Source organism: Musa acuminata, chromosome BXJ1-8 (assembly GCF_036884655.1).
Source record: "Musa acuminata AAA Group cultivar baxijiao chromosome BXJ1-8, Cavendish_Baxijiao_AAA, whole genome shotgun sequence".
NCBI classification, from domain to species: Eukaryota; Viridiplantae; Streptophyta; class Magnoliopsida; order Zingiberales; family Musaceae; genus Musa; species Musa acuminata.
The window spans coordinates 6,281,787-6,300,026 of record NC_088334.1 but is presented as its reverse complement, the minus strand read 5'-3'; the positions used below and the strand labels follow the sequence as shown (position 1 = coordinate 6,300,026).

The 18,240-nt window shown below is 38.4% G+C and overlaps 3 protein-coding genes across 3 annotated transcripts; 1 reads left to right on the top strand and 2 right to left on the bottom strand.

Moving 5' to 3' along the window:
- Nucleotides 1-448: 448 nt before the first annotated feature.
- LOC103993479 (uncharacterized) lies at nucleotides 449-1,809 on the bottom strand. Its single transcript, XM_018830751.2, has 2 exons — nucleotides 1,020-1,809; nucleotides 449-908 (listed from the first exon to the last, which is right to left on the bottom strand). The coding sequence occupies exons 1-2, from the start codon at nucleotides 1,509-1,511 to the stop codon at nucleotides 855-857; spliced, it is 546 nt and encodes a 181-aa protein (XP_018686296.1). The 5' UTR covers nucleotides 1,512-1,809; the 3' UTR covers nucleotides 449-854.
- A 7,583-nt stretch (nucleotides 1,810-9,392) lies between these two features.
- LOC135588938 (uncharacterized) lies at nucleotides 9,393-10,175 on the bottom strand. The gene is made up of 3 exons (XM_065081272.1): nucleotides 10,156-10,175; nucleotides 9,911-10,078; nucleotides 9,393-9,835 (listed from the first exon to the last, which is right to left on the bottom strand). Exons 1-3 carry the CDS (start codon nucleotides 10,159-10,161, stop codon nucleotides 9,548-9,550), a joined length of 462 nt encoding a protein of 153 aa, XP_064937344.1. The 5' UTR covers nucleotides 10,162-10,175; the 3' UTR covers nucleotides 9,393-9,547.
- Nucleotides 10,176-11,434: 1,259 nt separating this feature from the next.
- On the top strand, nucleotides 11,435-17,372 carry LOC135587267 (small ribosomal subunit protein uS7-like). The gene is made up of 4 exons (XM_065078464.1): nucleotides 11,435-11,589; nucleotides 15,166-15,437; nucleotides 16,785-16,988; nucleotides 17,086-17,372. Exons 1-4 carry the CDS (start codon nucleotides 11,533-11,535, stop codon nucleotides 17,138-17,140), a joined length of 588 nt encoding a protein of 195 aa, XP_064934536.1. The 5' UTR covers nucleotides 11,435-11,532; the 3' UTR covers nucleotides 17,141-17,372.
- Nucleotides 17,373-18,240: the final 868 nt, after the last annotated feature.

The following is an 18,240-nucleotide window of genomic DNA, read 5'->3' as shown; positions in this document are numbered from 1 at the left end:
AAACAGTAAACTTGGATCAGCTGAACTATGGTGACACACCTGAACAATTTCCAGTCAGTTGAGCATTGCAAAAGATGTTAAAGAAGCTGAAGACTGGTGACATACCTCAACAATATTGCCTGTTCATAATTGTCTAAGATTGCTTTAAATCTTAGAAAACTTCATGTCGACGAGCAAATCCACAGGACCTCCATCTCTAGGATACCATTTTAGACTCGGAACAAGCATAACTATCATTCATCATCCTCGATTCACACCATGAACATTTCCATCAGGTTGACACTAAGTCTGAAAATACATCTGATTTAAGGGAAGAAAACTAAATAGAGTTGTCCATCTTTGCAATCAAGATTATATAATATATATATATATATATGTATGTATGTATGTATTACTCAGATCCAACAAATTGCCTAGAGATTACATACAGACAAATGGTTCCCGCATATACAGAAAGACTCGATGCATTACTCGCTCACAAATACAACAAAGAAAGACATTTGCAGTGGATCAAGTCCCAGACTCTCCACTGCATACATGTGGCCTTCTACCGGCAAACGGATGATATGATCACTAGTAATTGATGATATGAACATTAGGATTATGATTCAGTAGTTGGAAAAAGAATCGCCCTCGATCCTTTTACCAACTTCGGATGCTCTCTCATCCGATCTACACCGAATTGCTTGCACATTCTGGGGTGGTGACTCCATCATCATTCAATCAAAAAAAGCGGTCTTTCAGCTTGAATGAAAGTAGAGCATGACGGGACACACAAGAAGCACACACATAAGCAAAGCAAGCCAAAGCCAAGCTATATAGGACCTTTAATAACAAGGACGGCGGAGCTCGTTTCAGATGGCGGCGTCTCGAGCATCGAGTTGGTAGCGGAGCTCGCCGGATTGGCTCTGCCGATCAAAAGGAAGCGTGCATGGGTGTTGTTAGACGAAATGCCAAGATGGATCGAATAAAAAAGATGTTTACGAGGGGAGAAGATGGAAGGGGAGGTGGAAAGGGACCTCGGCGACGAGGGAAGCTAGGCGAGAGCCCTCGCGGAGAGGGCGAGAGGACGACGCGACGGGGGTGCAGTCGGGCGGGTACTCGAAGAGGGAGAGGGGGAAGCGCTTGTCGACGACGCCAACGTCGAAGTGGATGATGCCGGAGGCCTGGTCGTCGAGGCGGATGGCGCGGACGGGGAACCAGAGGAAGAGGTCCTGGGCAGCGATGCCGGAGAGGCCGTCGATCTGGCCGGGCGAGATGGTGCCCGCCACGCTGGCGTTGTAGCGCACCTCGCTCTCGAACTTGGCCGTGCACGGCGCGTCCAGCCGCGCCTCGAACCGCCCCTCCCCGTCCACGTAAAACTCCCGCACCCCCTTGGGCAGCAACCCGATGGGCAGCCCGTGCGACCGCAGCACCTCGTACGCGCTCCCGTCCCCGCTCGCCGCCACCGCAACGACGACGAACAAGATGAAGAGGACGAGGAAGCGGCGGGTGTGGTGGCCGCAGCTCATATTGCAGACGAGTCCGACGCGAAAGGGGGTGCTAATTGTACCAGCAGTCTAAATTTGGGATTCCGATCCACGAGTCACTTGTTTAGGTTACCTTTCGCTTCTCAGATTTGGGAGAGGAAGAGAGGAGTAAAGGGGGAACAGAAAAAAAAAGGGAACAGGGGATGTGGAGGCTTGGCAGAGACAGAGACACAGACACACAGTTGGTGGCAGCAAAAGGAAGGAAAGGGGGTGGGGGGGAGAGGAGAGGAGAAGAGAGAGGGGGTGGGGAGATCTGAGGAGGAAGAGGAGGAGGAGGAGGAGGAGCAGCAGCAGCAGCAGGAGGAGGATCAGAGAAGGGCAGGGGGAGGGGGGGAAGGGAGCAATAATTGAAGGGTGGGGGACGAGGAGAGGTGGTGGGGTCGACGGGGGCCCACCGTCGATCACCTCTCTCCTACGCCCACCGTAGAAGGACTGCACTGGGTAAGGAGGAGGAGCAGTCTCCGGTGCGTCTCGTTGTTGGCCGCCTTCTTATTGTGACTGTTGCGGGCGAAGGAACGGATGGACGAGATGGGCGGAGAGGAGGTGATCGTTCGCGGTGTTTTCCTTGTTTGGGGAGCGAAGAGGACGACCGTCCACGTGGGCTGTTGGAGGACGACGCGCATACATTAATAATGTATGGCCAGCCTAAACATGGCACACACCAACATGCGGGGGTGGCCATTGCCGTGTCCCGCCACATCCGGCCCTCACGTGAATCTCAAAGCAAACTACTTAACGGTGCGGATGTGCTCCCACCGCAAGGAACATGCGCCAAGCTACGAATCCAGCCCTACATGTACGATTCATCATGCCATTCGCATGTATATATATATATTATAATAATAATAATAATAATAATAATAATAATAATAATAATAATAATAATAATAATGAAAGGGAATTCGAAGTCAGAATTTTTACTGATTAACAGATTTTTATTAACGTTACGCTCTAATCAATTGAGCTAATAAACCACACTCACCCACTGAAGGACATCTCAAAGAGTGAAGCTGATGAATTGTTGGTGGGCAATCCGGCAGTAAACAGACAGCTCCACTTTAAGGGACTATAGAAGTTGACGACGTGATTCGAGAAGTCGCAGGTGATGCGAGTAGCAGTTAAGATGTCCGAGTTCAACGACTGCAGCGCCCTCATTGATGTTGAGGCATTGATGACCTCTCATCGATCAGCCTCTCATCTTTGATTTGTTATTTTCATTTTGCTTTGGCCGTGCATGATAAATTTAGGACTTAATATAAATTTATTTATTTTATTACTCGACTCAGTAACAACATCGCATAACCAATAACACAATCTCATCGATACCTCAATGTCACATGATTGAAATTTTCATGTTGTTGATGCTTGACCGACATCTCATGACCAAATATTATTGTATTTCAGATTTGATACGGTACGATCATGATTAGGTTCGAGAGAGACATGGCACCCTCCCGATAACCGAGATCGATTGTAAGAGTAATAGAGTTCACTATTAAAGAGCCATTAGCTCTCTTATCTAATTTAGATATCGACGGGATATAGTGGAACAAAACATCATAATACAATTTTATAGGGTTCGATATTATTAAAGTCACATGATTGAAATTTTTTGTGGCTGATCTTGACTGACATCTCAGCAGAACTGGCCGAATATTATTATATTTCGGATTTAGTATAGTACGATCATGATTAGGTCCGAGAGAGACATGCCACCCTCCTGATAATCGAGATCGATCGTAAAAATTTAGCTCTCTTATCTTATTTAGATATCAATGGGATATTGTGGAACAAAACATCCTGATACAATTTTATAGGGTTCGATATTAGTCAAACAAATTCAGTATGGACTAAAATCAACCCGAAAACAATAAACTTGTCAAAAAAATTGTAAATAATCAAATATTAATGTTTGCTTTAGTAATATTATTTACATGCAAACACATGAATATATAATTTTGTCATCAACAGTAAAAATTTATACAAATAAATGTAAGAAAATAAATATGTAATATGTGAATCTAAATATTTAAAAATGTACATAAACTTTCTATTTTCTTCTTTATTCGCCACCATCATCATTGGTGAATAGAAGAATTATATGAGGGAGAACAAACGGGGAAGAAATGTAAACATTCGCCTACACGATCTTTCTACCCGTCCCGAAGCGATTGGCCATCAGCCGGGCCCCACCTGATCGGCAAATGGCATGCGTGGGTTCACCCTCCTCGCAGTACATTGCTCGTGTGGTATAGTCAAAAGTTCCTCCCTTATCATGTAGAGGAAGCTGTTAGCTCTTTATGGGGTTTGATTAAGACAGGAATGGAATTGACACACACAAAATGTCTGATTTGTGGCATAAGCTGCATGAACTTAGATCTTTTTCTTGTCTATTTCAGCATCCACATTATAGCCTTTAACATTGTTACAATGATGTGGAATTAAGGATATGGGTAGAAGATTTGCAAGTCTAGAGAGATGTTGTTGATATGTGTAACTCAGTAAGGATGTGTGAGAAAGCATAGTTAGTGGAAGTTCATGTAAAAGATAGTATGTATTATCATGACTTGCTCAGTCCTTAGCTACCTTTAAACATATGTTATACATATGATGAGTACTTTTTATTAGTTTAATCTGCAAAAGTACAATTTGATTTACTATACTTCTACTCCAAACTCATCATAGCATGACTTGATTCATCAAAACAAAAAATTGTGCTTCTCTCTTTTTGTTCATCACCCTATCTTTTTAAAAGAAGGATTTTGATTAACTAACTAATAAATATGTTAAATTAATAATTTTAAAATATAAAATTGAAAAAGAAATCAGAGACACTTAATTAGTGGAAAGCAAAATCTTATTTTTATGTATGGGGTTAATCAATCTTAGATAGTCTTTTTCAACGAAGAATCGAGTAATAGAAAATAATTTAAAAATATAATTGAGAAATAAAGATAAAAGAAGAGAAATTATTGTTTTAAGCATATGCATAAATCAAGGTTATTTAGGACCTTATTTACAAAAAAAAAATCATATTGAAAAAATATTATCGTATCGCTTCCTTAGGATATTTTTTATAACTATCAAAATAATTAAATAAATATCTTTAGTTTTAAAAAATAATTCTAATAATGATTTATTTTGACTCTAAAATAATTACATATTAGAAAATTTAGTGTCCCGCTAATCCAATATAAATTTAATATCACATTCGAAGGTGTGAGCTAGTTTGATTGATAAAGATTTTGATTATTTATCGTAAGATAAATTATATTTTCTTTACCAATTGATTCAGACACCATAATCTCAAATAGTAGCATAAGGATTTATTTTCCTTGTATGCATGCTATAAAATTGGACGCAATGAATGGAATAATTCCCGAGAGAGTAGATTTTGCTCAACGCCGAGTAAAAGAGCATGAAATCTGCACTACACTTTCTGCCATGGAACTTTAACTGAGAGATTGTGATTCCTTCCATGATCATTAATCAACTCCATGCTGCATGACATTTCACGTCACGATCACGAGAATCCATGTTGCATGGGATTCCCAACCTTGCATGGAAATAGGATGAGCCCAAGAGGGTACGCAACCTCGCTCATCTCTAACCTTTGTATATATGACACCTGGAGCTGGTAATTAATGCTATGTAATTGACCTAAACTTGGCCATTCTGAGAATAGAGCTACGACGGCTATGTGGCGATCTCTGAATGCCTGTGCGTTCGTCTTCCTTATCGTCTAGATGGATAGATACTGCCACAGCGTTATCATGGCAGCGACACCTGTACTTGTTTTGAAGGGGTCGGTGATGTCCATGGCTGCAGTGAATTAGGTCAGTAGAGCGCTCACATATGAACTCAGTTAATCAGTGGAACGACAAATTGAATGCAGACAAGTATATACTTCAAATGCATGACTAAGAGAGAGAGAGAGAGAGAGAGACAAGGGGGGTGGTTAGCTAAATTATGGCCATGTCCTTGCTGTAGTGTATTGTATGTGACCCACCTAAAAACATGCACTAGCTGGCCATGATGAGTGAGCATTTGCTCCAAAACTTGCACAAGACAGCCTTCTCAATTGACTAGAGTTTAGGATGATCCGTTGTCATCACATAGAGAGAGATGTCTGCTTTGGTCAAAGATAAGAAGCCCTTGAGATTGTTGCTTCTACACACATACAGAGAGAGAGAGAGAGAGAGAGAGAGAGAGAGAGGTGTATGTGTGCTTTAATCTCTTGTCTTGGATAAGCCCAAAGATAAGAAGCTATTGAGATTGTTGCTTTCATACTCACATACACATACAGTGAGAGAAAGAGAGAGGGAGATATTTATCTACATTAGTGTCTTGTGCCAGCTAAGCCCTAAGATGAGAAGATATTGACGTTAATGTTGCTTTCACACATAGATAGATAGATAGAGAGAGAGAGAGAGAGAGAGAGAGAGAGAGAGAATATCTGGTCTAGTCTCTGTCCCAACTAAGCTCAAAGATAAGAAGATTTTGAGCTTCTTGTCCTATATATATATATCTCTCTCCCACACAGGTGTATCTGTTCTAGCATCATCCCAGCTAAGCCAAAAGATGAGAAGCTTTTGAGATTGTTGCCTGTGTGTGTAAGAGAGAGAGAGAGAGAGGTGTGTGTGGCTGCTGTAGTCTCATGCCCCAGGTGAGGCCAAGGATCAGAAGCTTTTGAGAGTGTTAGTGCATGTGAAGCCCACTGTGATTCGACAACTCCAAAGATCTTTCCTCCTCCCAATCACAACAAAAGGACACTGCCGACTGCTCCATCGCCATTGGCATTTGTCAGCTCCCAAGAAAATTCTCAGATGGCTAATCCAAGCCATTGGTGGAACCTTTTCTGAAGCATATGACTTCTGAACATTATTTCATTCAGTCCACATCAACATTTCCACCGAGCACAGCCCACCTCTCGAGCTTCGTGCACCATTATCTCACCTCAGGGTCTTTGTTCCCCTTAACACCTGCAGAATGCAGCAATCTCTTCTCCATCATCTTCTGTCTCAAACCAAAGCACTAAATTAAGATCATAATCTAAGCTCAAACCACAAAGTTTCTGGTGCAACTTGCACTTACGTGGACCAGCTTCTTTGCTGTCTCTACATTATTTTTTCCCTCTTTAATATTCTCATCACGTACTTGCATTTCCTTCACGTCTAAGTTTGGATTACAAGGCAGTCCACTTGCATACAATTTAGCTCTTGTTGTGCCATGCAGAGCTTGGAAATCAAGCTCATCTCATGGGGTTTGAATACTTATGGCTTAAATTGGCGAGTTTAGCAATCTAAAAAAAGGTCCATATTTTCCTATGATATTGAAGTTTAAACTGAAGAATCATTACAAGGATGCCCATTAATTGTTTTGGTTTTATCAAATACTTTTGGAGATTATAAAGTTTTTATGAGTTCATGAGGATATATATCAATAGATATTGTAGTGATGATTAATGTAAAAGATTAATATGATGGTTATAAGAGAAATAAAATTTAAAAAAATAAAACCTATCTTTTTTTTTTTTTTCTGTTTGCTCATCACAGACACAAAATTTCTTTCTTCTTTCTTTCAATTTAGCTTACTTATTCTTTTTTTTCCTTCTTGTATTCCTTCCTGTTTCTTTTTCTTCAATTAAGATCATTAAATTGGCTAGAATTAATCAAGAAAGATCAAGTCTGATCGAGTTAGATTTTTCACTATTTTACGACGATAAGGATAAAAAATCATCTTTGATTGAATTGATTATGCGGGTGTATCATACTGAAATCGTTTGATACTATTAGAGTATAAACCATGACAACAACAACTATTTCTTTAAAAATATTTGTTAATTTTGTCATTTTAAGCATTTTATATTTGTACATATTTTTTAACACAAATAAACAAAATTATAAAGAACATATTGTTTTCAAGTTTAGCATGGATTTATATTTCCATGCATCAACTTGTTGATGGAATGCCACAGAACTGGCAGTGTAAAGACACTGGGAGACAAAGAAGTGGAATCATTAAGAGAGCCTATCATATGCTTACAGCATTTGGTTCATTCTGTGCTAATAATGCTTAGCTTAGTGCTTCTTGAAAAATATCTCTCTGTTTCTAGAAATAATAAGACTGCATATATTGATCATTGATCATTCTCCATTGGAACTGATTCTGGAATTATACTGCATCTTTTCAGAACAATATATAGTTTCCATTTGAACTCCATAAATGAACTTATCCTACTGCTGTTTCTGCAAGAGTTTGAGTGTCTGCCATTTGGTAAGCCTTCTGATACATTTATATAAGCCACTGCTATACAGTAAGACAGTGGTTCAAATGCTGATGAAGAAATGGGTTTTGTCCAACACTTCTCTAGCAGTGGATCATAAGATTCTGTTCACTCAGCTGCAAGGACTTGCTAAAGCATAAATAGATGAAAAAGAAGCCATCTCAAGAACAGGTAAAGAGGACTTAAAGTTGATCTATTAGGCCAACACAAAAATCTAGAGTCTATTCTTTGCTTCTAAGAATTCTTAGGTAGCAACATGATCATGAGACAGATCTCCACTTCTGCTGTGTCAATTGGATTGGTCTGGGAGTACTGAAACTGGGGGTATTTGGAATCAGCTAATGCCTCCAACTCAATGAAGCTGAGATGCATTTTTTTGCTTCTGTTTCTTGTGTTTTCAGAATTTGCTTGAATGAGACAATGCAGTGTTCATAGTCAAGTAATCAGCAAAAACATTGACATGCTTCTATTGTGCTGGCTCAGAGAATTCATTGCTTTGAAGAAAATGCATGCACTTGCTTGAATGAAGAAATCTGATATTATTGAACCATGAACATAGATTGGTTTAAGTTGCAAACTACATTTTTATCAAAAATTGGTGAGAATGAAAAAAAAAATGCATACTGCAGGACAGTCGAAACCCGAGAATATGAATTGGAAAATATCCTAATTCATCTCCTTTCACTAGCATTCTCTGCAATCTTTACTAGTATCCACCTTTTTCTTTTTGCATCTGTGGATTAGTTCGAGAGATCGGTTCCCTCAAGCCCCACAAGCACTCTATCAGAGACCTTTAAGTCTCTTCTGTAAGACTTCTATCAACTCACTCAACCTTTAATTGGAAGGTGCTTATCATCTTCCACTGGAGATTGCAACTCAGTTCAGTGATCACTCTGTAACAATGTTTGCTTTTGATGCAAAGTGATAGATAAAAGGTAGACATCAAAAGTAGGATCAACAGTGTCTGGCTGGAGAGTATGTTGCATAAAACAGGTTAAAAAGATACTCTGAGACACCAAGAAAAAGAAGACTTTTGATTTCAGATTTTGTTTCTTGAGCAAGCCACTTTAATGCCAACATTATTATTATTTTGATGCATTACCAGTTGCCATGTGAGAATCAGCAATGCATTACCCAGCACAGATCAAGAGGATTATTAATGATGAAAATTCTGAACATGTCTTTTGTAAAGTGATCTATTTGTGTGCATCATATCATTAGCCTCTCTTTCTAATTCTACTGGTGTTCATCATAGTGTTGTCCAATTGAGATACAAAATCATAATGTTGATGCATTACATTCTTCTGAAAACAATGAACAGTCACTACTGGATGTATCAAATTGAAGACAGAAAACAAACTACTGTTCTAACATAAACCGAATTGGAAATTTGACAATATTTTTGGGCATCAGACTCTTTGATCATTAACAATTCAAGCAGTGTTAGTTCAGCAACATATTATTAATTTCTACTGATTGATTTCAGAAAAACTAAGGAAAGTGTCCTTCAAAGATCAAAGAAATTTTACATCAAATAAATTTTCCAATGAACAATGCTATGTATTTCCCTCAGAAAACAAACACTTCTGAGTAGCTAATAGCTTCTTTCATTTCACTTAATTCAGAAATAATACATTCTCACAACAGAGTGTGCAACACTCATTTCACAAGCAAGAAAGATAAACACATTCTCTAGGAAGCTACTCTCTTCTTCTCTAGCAATAATTCCCAGTCATGCAATGCAGTTGAGGCAGCGACACCCTGCGCAAAAATTCCACAACTTCTTCTGCAGAGAGAGAGAGTGAGTGAGTGAGTGATATTCTCCAAAATCAGAAAAAGAATAGTGTTTCCCAACATATTCAGATTGACTGTAGCTGAAGAATTTACTTGCCTTCTTTGGCAGTTGATAGAGGAGCTGTGGAGGTATCTTGTAAAGGTCCTCATCGACGGGCTTGGGCTTCCAAACCTTCTCCTTCTTGTAGTTTCTCTTCTTCCTTGCTCCATCTCTTCCCTTCTTTCCCTTCAGGACAACGAACAATGTAAGGACAAACCCAAGCCAACCAAACCGACAAAATAATCTATGTCAAGATCCGACCTTTCTTCTCAGCATCTCAAAGAGATCCTCGCCGTCTCCTTCAAAGAAACGAGCTCTTATCAGACCATATTCCCTCGCTGATTCAAAGTACTGGGAGATTGGGATGTCATCGTACAAGTTGAAGTTCCAATGACCAAATGCCGGTACCTTGTACCTTGTCATCGCATTCTGTGTACATAACCAAAACATGGAAGTATTATAGACTACACAAACTAATGGTGGAGATGCTGAAGTCCTCGGCTTACCTCCATTTCTTCTAAGAAGAGAGGAGACGTAGGGAACTGAGGCAAGCGCTGGCGTTTCGAATGTTTATATAGACGAAGACGTGATGGAGAAAGGACTGAAGAATGGTAGGTAGCTATGGAAGGGAAGGTGGTGTGACTGCTTTTAAGTCTGTGGTCTGATTTCAGAACAGCAACCGCGGCGTCTTGCTGCTACTGGTGCTCTGTTCATGCTTGGAGATTCGAGAAAGGTGAGGAGCGCGGACCGTAGTCGAGGAGGAGCTGATGGGAGGCTTTCGACTGTTCTGCTGCAGCTTCACCAGGCTCGACGTGTATATGTTGCATCACAGCCGTCCACATGTTTTCGTGGAATCATCTCCCCCGTTGGTTGTCTGATTCTACGCACCAAATATCTTGTTATCACCCATCCTTGACGGCTTCAAAATAAAATATTTTACAAAGCTAGAACTAATATTTTACCGAAGATGAAGTTATAAACTAAATCTAAAAATTGTTTTGACATGATAATATCTTTTGTAGTCTCATGATTTTATAATTTTTGTTACTCGTTAATGGAAGAGTTAACGTACTTTGATTCGATCTTGAAGGCATAGATCCATCCAGAAGGTTGAGCTAGGACTAATGATATAGTCTCCTCGAGATGGTAGGTGGACTCCCGAGACATTAATGGCTCACGATGGTTGACTCGTGGTCTTCTCGAAGTGTAACTTATTTGTTGGAGGGAGTTTGGGATCGTCTCAAGGTGTGCCTTAGTCTTTTGGAACCACTTAGTGTCACTCTTAGATATGCCTGGGTCTTGTATACCCGATCAACATCGGGGGATGTCCCAAGCCTATCTCTTCGATGCTTAAGTTAGTGAAAATGGTTTAATAAGATTCAGGATAGTTGAGTTTTATACATAGACTATCAATAGCATGAAACTAGCAATCAGTTAGTGTGCCTCTTACCTTATGAGCAAATTATTGATGATAGTAACTAACAAGCACGTCTTATAAATAATTATATCAGGATAGGATATTCGTAATAATATGATTTATCAAGGCTCTTAGCTTATCCGGAATAGACCGTTCGTTTCAAAGGTAGGGCTGTTATTTTTTTTTTATCAACAATATAAATAAATGCGGCTTGAAAGGTTTTCAAAAGATATAAACTATGTTCGAAAAATATATAGGTAATTCGTATAATTTTAGGGAAGTACATGTAAAAAGAGCCTCCCTATCTCTATTGCTCAAATGTGTCGTGGATAGATCTGGACCGTCCATTAATTTTGGATCTTCGCCTTCTCGCATACATAAGTGCCGCCCATCGGACCCTATACCTTAGGGTTTTCTCGTCGCCGCTCGTTTGCTCTCGGCTTGGGTACTTGGACGCGCGGCGCTAATGGCGATCCAGCAGGATGTTAAGCTCTTTAACCGCTGGTCCTTCGACGACGTGGAGGTCCGCTCTCTTTATTCCGGCGAGCCTATCTTTGAGGCTCGCGATTTATCGAGTCATGTTGTTTTCCGACCCTTTGCCTGTGTGGTCGATATCTTCTTGCCTTCTTTGTTAAGATTTATATGACACCCAATTGCTTTTTCATTTTATTTATTGGGAAGGTTGCATCATGGTGGTTCTTGGTGTTTTTTCCACCTCTTTTGAACGAATTCTTTTTTGATATATCTTTATGAGATATCGTTGTATTTAGGATTTTGGCTCCTTCTGGGGGACAATTGGGAGCAAGTTCTTTACTGTTTGATTTCAGGATCGAGAAACAAGTTCAACTATAGAGCGATTGTAGAGATCAAATGCAGGTTCGTGTAGAATCGATGCAAAATGGGTTGACATCGAATGCTTGATCAAGATTGAGAAGTTTAGATGGCAAAAATTTGACCGTCCAATAAGCTTCTCAGTAGTTTAGGGCTAGGGGGTTGAAAAGGGATAAGATTTTTTGGTAGTAGATGCTAACTGCGGAGTGGTAGATCTTTATGATAGATGGATCTATTGACAGTCTTTCTGGTAAGAGACTCAGAATATCTATGTATGCCATCTTGTGTTTTTTTCCTCTCCTCCATATTTAAGTGTTAGGATAATGTGTGCACTAGACACCAATCATGGAACTCGAAGCCCTGATCACTTGATTGCACATACAATCCACTGACCACTAGGATGTCTCCTTAGAGACGAGTATGCAATCTTGTATCTAAGGGAGTCTCCTTACAGACAAGTACGCTATCTAGTATCTTGTATCACAGGGAATATAAGTGACAAGTGGCTTGATTATATTTTGGTGACACTTAAGCTAACCACTGAACTTGAAGCCCTGACCGCTAGATTTCACATACAATCTGCTGATAACTAGAATATGGCTTGGATTAGATTTTGGTGATTCTAAGGTAGCCACTGAACTTGAAGCCCTGACCACTACATTTTACGTACGATCTGCTGGCCACTAGAATGTCTGCTTAGATATTAGTTTGCTATCTTGTATCACAGAGATTATAAGTGTCAATTGTCTTGGAGTAGGATTTGGTGACAGCCACGGTGGGTTTGGTTAATGATTAGTGTTTTGCAATGCTGACTTCTTTTTGTAAGTTTACGTGTAGTGGTTGTAGTTAGAAGATGAAAGGAACTAAATGGAAGTTCATCATTTTTCAGTTGTAAATTTTGGCAATTGATATGGCACTGACAAGCATACCTGAGAATTTTTTTGCAAGGTGAAAGATCCAGTCTCAATGGTTGCTGGAACCTTTGCTGGATGGATATTAGAAAACCTTCTGTTATGTGAACTACTGCTGTTTCTTTTGAATGACGTTCAGGAGTATTATATTTATGAAGTGCAGTTTAAGATAAATTAATCTATTACTTCCCACTCTCTAAACCTATAAATGGATTATGCTTCTGCCATGATGTTAATGCTAATGTTAGAGAAACTGTGATCGAAATTTCTACCAATGGACACACTTGTATGATTCATAATCATATACTGGTAATTCTGTTGAAGGGATACAATGTTGTGTACTATAAGAATGATAATTGTGTTTTTCAGTCAATAGGGACAAATGGGAAAAAATTTTAGGTTAAGTCTGTTACTGTGGTGTTGGACTTCTCAGCAATGTGTTGGGGCTATACTTTTGGTGTAGGTTGACAATTGACATGGTTTGTGTGCTTAAGGGCTTAATATGTGTGTAAATGGAAAACAAGGTTTTGTACTTTTAATTTTGATCTCCCAGTTTGTCTTGACAGTGAATTGTACTTCTAACATAAATTTTTTAAGCAATGGACCATGGAGCATCTAGAATGTTGTGGATATTATGTAATGAAAAAGTGAGACAATTCTTGCAATTAGTCCGAAGGAATGATTGAAGTCTATGTCCTTTAACTCATGTGCTCTAAATCTAAAGTGATACAGATTCTTCTGCATTCTCTGTTCAGAGCTGATCAAGATGACAAGATTCTTGGGTTTGATGAAAATATTTAATGGATTTCAGAATTATTAAAATTGATTAAATGATAAGATTGTTGTGAATGATACAAGTTCATGCTCTTGAAATGGTGTTCTACCATGATAGTGGTGGTTGTATGTTTCTCTAGTTAGAAGTCATCAAAATAACAAGACTATTGGGCTTGATGAAAAATTGAGGATAACAAAAATATTGGTTAAAACCTGAGGTTTAATGCTCCTGGCAGATTGTGGAAATTTGATTATTAAATTTGATTTTTTTAATCAGGGTTAAGCTTTCAGATTCTTTTGTTGAATTTTAATGTTTAACGGTCCATCTTATTGTCTTCTTGTGTTGTCCGAAAGAGTTATCATCAGACCCTAATGATTTTAACTGCTGATATCTGCTTACATGAGGAGGAATACACAGCTAATGCCTCTGTAAAACAGGGATAATTTCAGATAATACTAATGCAATACCTTCATAGGGTATAAATGAAGGACACTAAACTATTTGCCACTGTTAATATATCACCCAGTGACCATCTGCATGCAACACATTAGTTCTGATGCTCAACACTTCACTAACATACCTACAACAGAATCTTCTACCTATCTTTTACTTTTAGTTGCAGCAGTGACAAACATTAGTCCTCCCTATTCCTTACATGGGAAAGAGCATCTAGCACCTGGCTTTGGTGTTCATATGAATTTTGCTATGAATTACTTATTTTCCAAAGTTTGCTGTTCTGTTCTAGCAAAATTTAAGACTAGGAACTGTTCTATCATCAATTGTTGTATTTGCTGTTCTGACAGGCCACCTGTGTAATCATTGTATCAATTTAGTTTGTTTAAAATATTGTGTAACTTCAATCACTAATATACTCTTCATCCATATGCTTGCAACTTTGTCAGTTGCATATGCTTTTAGCTGAGATTTGCAATATAATAAGTTTTGGTCATGGTGATGGCATGCTTTGTTGTATTCTGTTTAGACACTAGGGAGGTGTTTTATACAGTGTAGAGAGGAGATGAAGTTTTATGTGACGCTACTGGACGAGCTTCCCTCTAGTGTGGTGATTAAATTCAAGAAAATGAACAAGTTTAAACCTACAAGTTTATTTTATGGATTAGGCATTTGACTTTGTATATTTGAACACACTTGGTTCGCAGCTAGTTTATGTCATTTTTCAAATAGGCCTGCCTGAAACCGGAGTTTATTTAATAGGATCCTACTTGTATTCATTTTACGTTCCTTGAAGAGCTTTTGGAAGTTTTTGCTGTGGTCTTGTAATGTTCATGCTCTCCCTAAATGCTGTGGTCTTGAAATGTTCCTGTTCTCCCTAAATGTAAAGGAACCATGCAGTCTTAACCCTTGAGGCCCTATATATGTCTGATGCTTTATTTAAGTGCTTGATGCTTTAATCAAGCAAAATTATGGCTGTATTTTAGTATCTCAAATGTCATTGCTTGCTCCACTAGTATGATTTCATTTACTATTTGTTGATTTAAGTGAACAACAGCCTTAATTTGTTCTTCTGATCTGGCACATCTGCAATCAATTCTGAGATTGATCCTATTCTTTACAAATGCAGGTCAGCGATATATCGCTTGCTGATTACCTTGCTGTGACTCCTCCAAAGCATGCTACTTACCTTCCACATACAGCAGGGAGATATTCTGCTAAGAGGTTCCGTAAGTCTCAGTGCCCAATTGTTGAAAGACTTACAAATTCTTTGATGATGCATGGTCGTAACAATGGGAAAAAGCTTATGGCTGTTCGCATTGTTAAACACACAATGGAGATTATTCATTTGCTTACTGATGCAAACCCAATTCAAGTTATCGTTGATGCAATCATTAACAGGTAATATGACCCTACATGTTTAAATCTCAGTGAAATATATGAGCATATGTTGCATGACAAATTGCTTTATTTAGTGCAAGTTAATTTATTAGTTGTAGAATACAACATTACTAGTTTGCAACCAACAAAAGACGACAAACTAAAAAAACAAAATGGTGGTTCAAGCTGGAAAAATAGTAGCCTGGATTTTCATGCATATTAGGAGCATTCTGTAACTTTTATCCCTCTCTTGGGAAAATAGTGATTTTTTTGAAATCTCAACCATTCTGAATGGTGTTCCTAGCTAATACTTTCATAAGCCTCCTCTTAAATGATGAGGAAACGAGATAAAATTAAGTTCATGATAAGAATTCTTTTCTGTTGATTGACACTAAAAATGTAAATGTAGAATATAGGTGGTCTGGGCTCTGCCCAGTCTGCTTCGGTGATTTTCCAACATATCAATCAACATGTAATTTTTTTTCTTTTCTATTTTGGTCCATTAGTTACTTGTTCTCCTTTTGAGTCTTGGTTGATTAAACGGAGCCTAGATCTCTCTCCTTCTAAACAATGAATGTTTCCTTTTTGAGTGATGTCTTGTTTGGAAGGTATTTGGTAGTTAATACATGGTTACTCGTGGGGGGCATGCAAAGGTGAAAAGATCAGTGCTATGAACTTTTATCTAGGAGTTCCTAGTTGATTCAGAATTTGATCATTACTACTGATTAGCAGATTGATTATAGTGAATGTGCCTCGTATGTGCAAGTGAAATATTTAGCAGTAGCAAGAAATGAAGAAAACTTTGCTAGTAACAATTGGAGAAAATGTGATCACCTCGGATTAGCAAAGTGTTCATTAAGATGACCCATTTCCTGGGACACAAACACTAACTGATTTTTGCCGGAAGAATTCTGAAGCAGGTGGCATACTTATAGCACTGAACTGGTGCCACAGGACTGGCGTCATGCCTTATAGCAGGTGGCATACTTATCAGCCAAGCTACTAGTGGTTGCTGCTAGATTACTGGTGTACTGCTACTCAAATGGGACTGGGCCAAAATAGCACTGAACTTGCATAGTCATCTCTGGAAGCCCCCTGTGTTTCCAGATTGGAGCCTGATCAGATCTCTGTCTGCAGTGTTCATTACTCTTGTTCCATAATTAGTATGTTATATGTAGCATTTTAAGGTTGAACTCTCTGATGCTTATGTTATATCAGAACTGTGCATTTTCAATTGTTGCTTTCTAATTATGATTTCTATCAAGAATTGAAGTGTCATGCTGTCGACTGCTTTTTCCTGTGCTTGAACCTTCAAAATGTACTGCACTTTTAAGATGGATGTTTCTTATGCTATTATTTGCATACCAGTGGTCCAAGAGAAGATGCAACTCGAATTGGATCTGCTGGTGTCGTCCGACGTCAGGCTGTTGATATCTCACCATTGAGACGGGTCAACCAGGCAATTTACCTGCTGACAACTGGTGCTCGTGAAAGTGCTTTCAGAAATATCAAAACTATTGCTGAGTGCCTTGCTGATGAATTAATTAATGCAGCTAAGGGTTCTTCCAACAGGTGAGACTTTCAAGAACTTTTCTTGCTTTTGGATGCTAGTTCTCCTTGTGTGTGTATCTTTGTCTCATCATTGTACTTTAATGCATGCTTTCGACAGCTACGCTATTAAGAAGAAGGATGAGATCGAACGTGTTGCCAAGGCAAATCGTTGAGCTTGCTGGTGGATGTGAAACTTTCACGGTTCTCACACCTTGGGTTTTTTCTTAGTTCTGAAGTCGCAGTGAGATTACCAAATACAATTGATCTTCTTTATTTACCTTAATGAATATTTCTGACTGGAGCCTTTTTAGGCCAACTGTGGCTTGTTTCTAGATTGAATTGTGATATTTAACAACTATTTCAGTTTTGCCGTTGAAAGAAATATTTTTGATTTGTTGGTGAGAAGTTTAGAGTTTGAGATCATTCGGAAGCCATTGCTGACTGATTCGTGTGTTGTGACCTACGTTATGGTCCTATATGATATCAATGGGTTCCCAGCTGATGGGGCTATTGATATATACCATGGAGGATATATCATGAAACTATTGTTTTCTTTATTTGGTTCTGAACTGTTCTAAATTTTGATGTTTAATGTTGAACTATAGCTGGTAAAATATCCAACGTCTGTCACTTGTGTTGCTGTACAACACGAGGATTGAACACACAGCTCCGAGAATGCCAATTGGTAGGCACTCTCGTGTCCTTGTTCTCGTAGAGGTTCCCAGTATGTCATCCTCTGGTCGTTACAGAAACATGACATCCTCTGGTCGATACAAATATGACATCTTTCATATTGTAGAAACGTTTAGAATACAATCTTTCGAGCACGTAATCCAATTTTTTAAATCTTAAAAACGTTTAGAATAAAATATTATTTTTCACCTCCTCTCTTTTGATCTTCAAATTATTATATATAATTATTTATTTCTTTTGTCATTTTATGTGATGAACGATGAAAAATCCTTCAATTATTAAGAGGTGTTGGAATTGAGTGATTAGTTAGAGCATTTACATCGGAATATCTTAATAATATTAAATTTTTTTAAAGAAAGCTTATTATTGATAATCCCTTTTTGCTATTAGTAATTTCTATGCTATTGTCAACCACCTAAAATAATAATAATAATAATAATAATAATATATAATTTACTTAATATAACCTTTCGATTATCAATGATATCCTTTATTTATTTATTTATTATAATCCCTTATTCAATTCGACGGTCAATCAATATTTTAAAAATATTAAACCTTTTTAAAATAAAATTATAAA

Coding starts and splice junctions, on each gene's coding strand:
- LOC103993479 (XM_018830751.2), bottom strand. CDS start 1,511: ATGAGCTGCGGCCACCACACCCGCCGCTTCCTCGTCCTCTTCATCTTG. Junction 909..1,019: donor TAGCTTCCCTCGTCGCCGAG/GTCCCTTTCCAC, acceptor TTTGATCGGCAG/AGCCAATCCGGCGAGCTCCG.
- LOC135588938 (XM_065081272.1), bottom strand. Junction 9,836..9,910: donor TTGAGATGCTGAGAAGAAAG/GTCGGATCTTGA, acceptor GTTGTCCTGAAG/GGAAAGAAGGGAAGAGATGG.
- LOC135587267 (XM_065078464.1), top strand. CDS start 11,533: ATGGCGATCCAGCAGGATGTTAAGCTCTTTAACCGCTGGTCCTTCGAC. Junction 15,438..16,784: donor GTTGATGCAATCATTAACAG/GTAATATGACCC, acceptor TTTGCATACCAG/TGGTCCAAGAGAAGATGCAA. Junction 16,989..17,085: donor GCTAAGGGTTCTTCCAACAG/GTGAGACTTTCA, acceptor TGCTTTCGACAG/CTACGCTATTAAGAAGAAGG.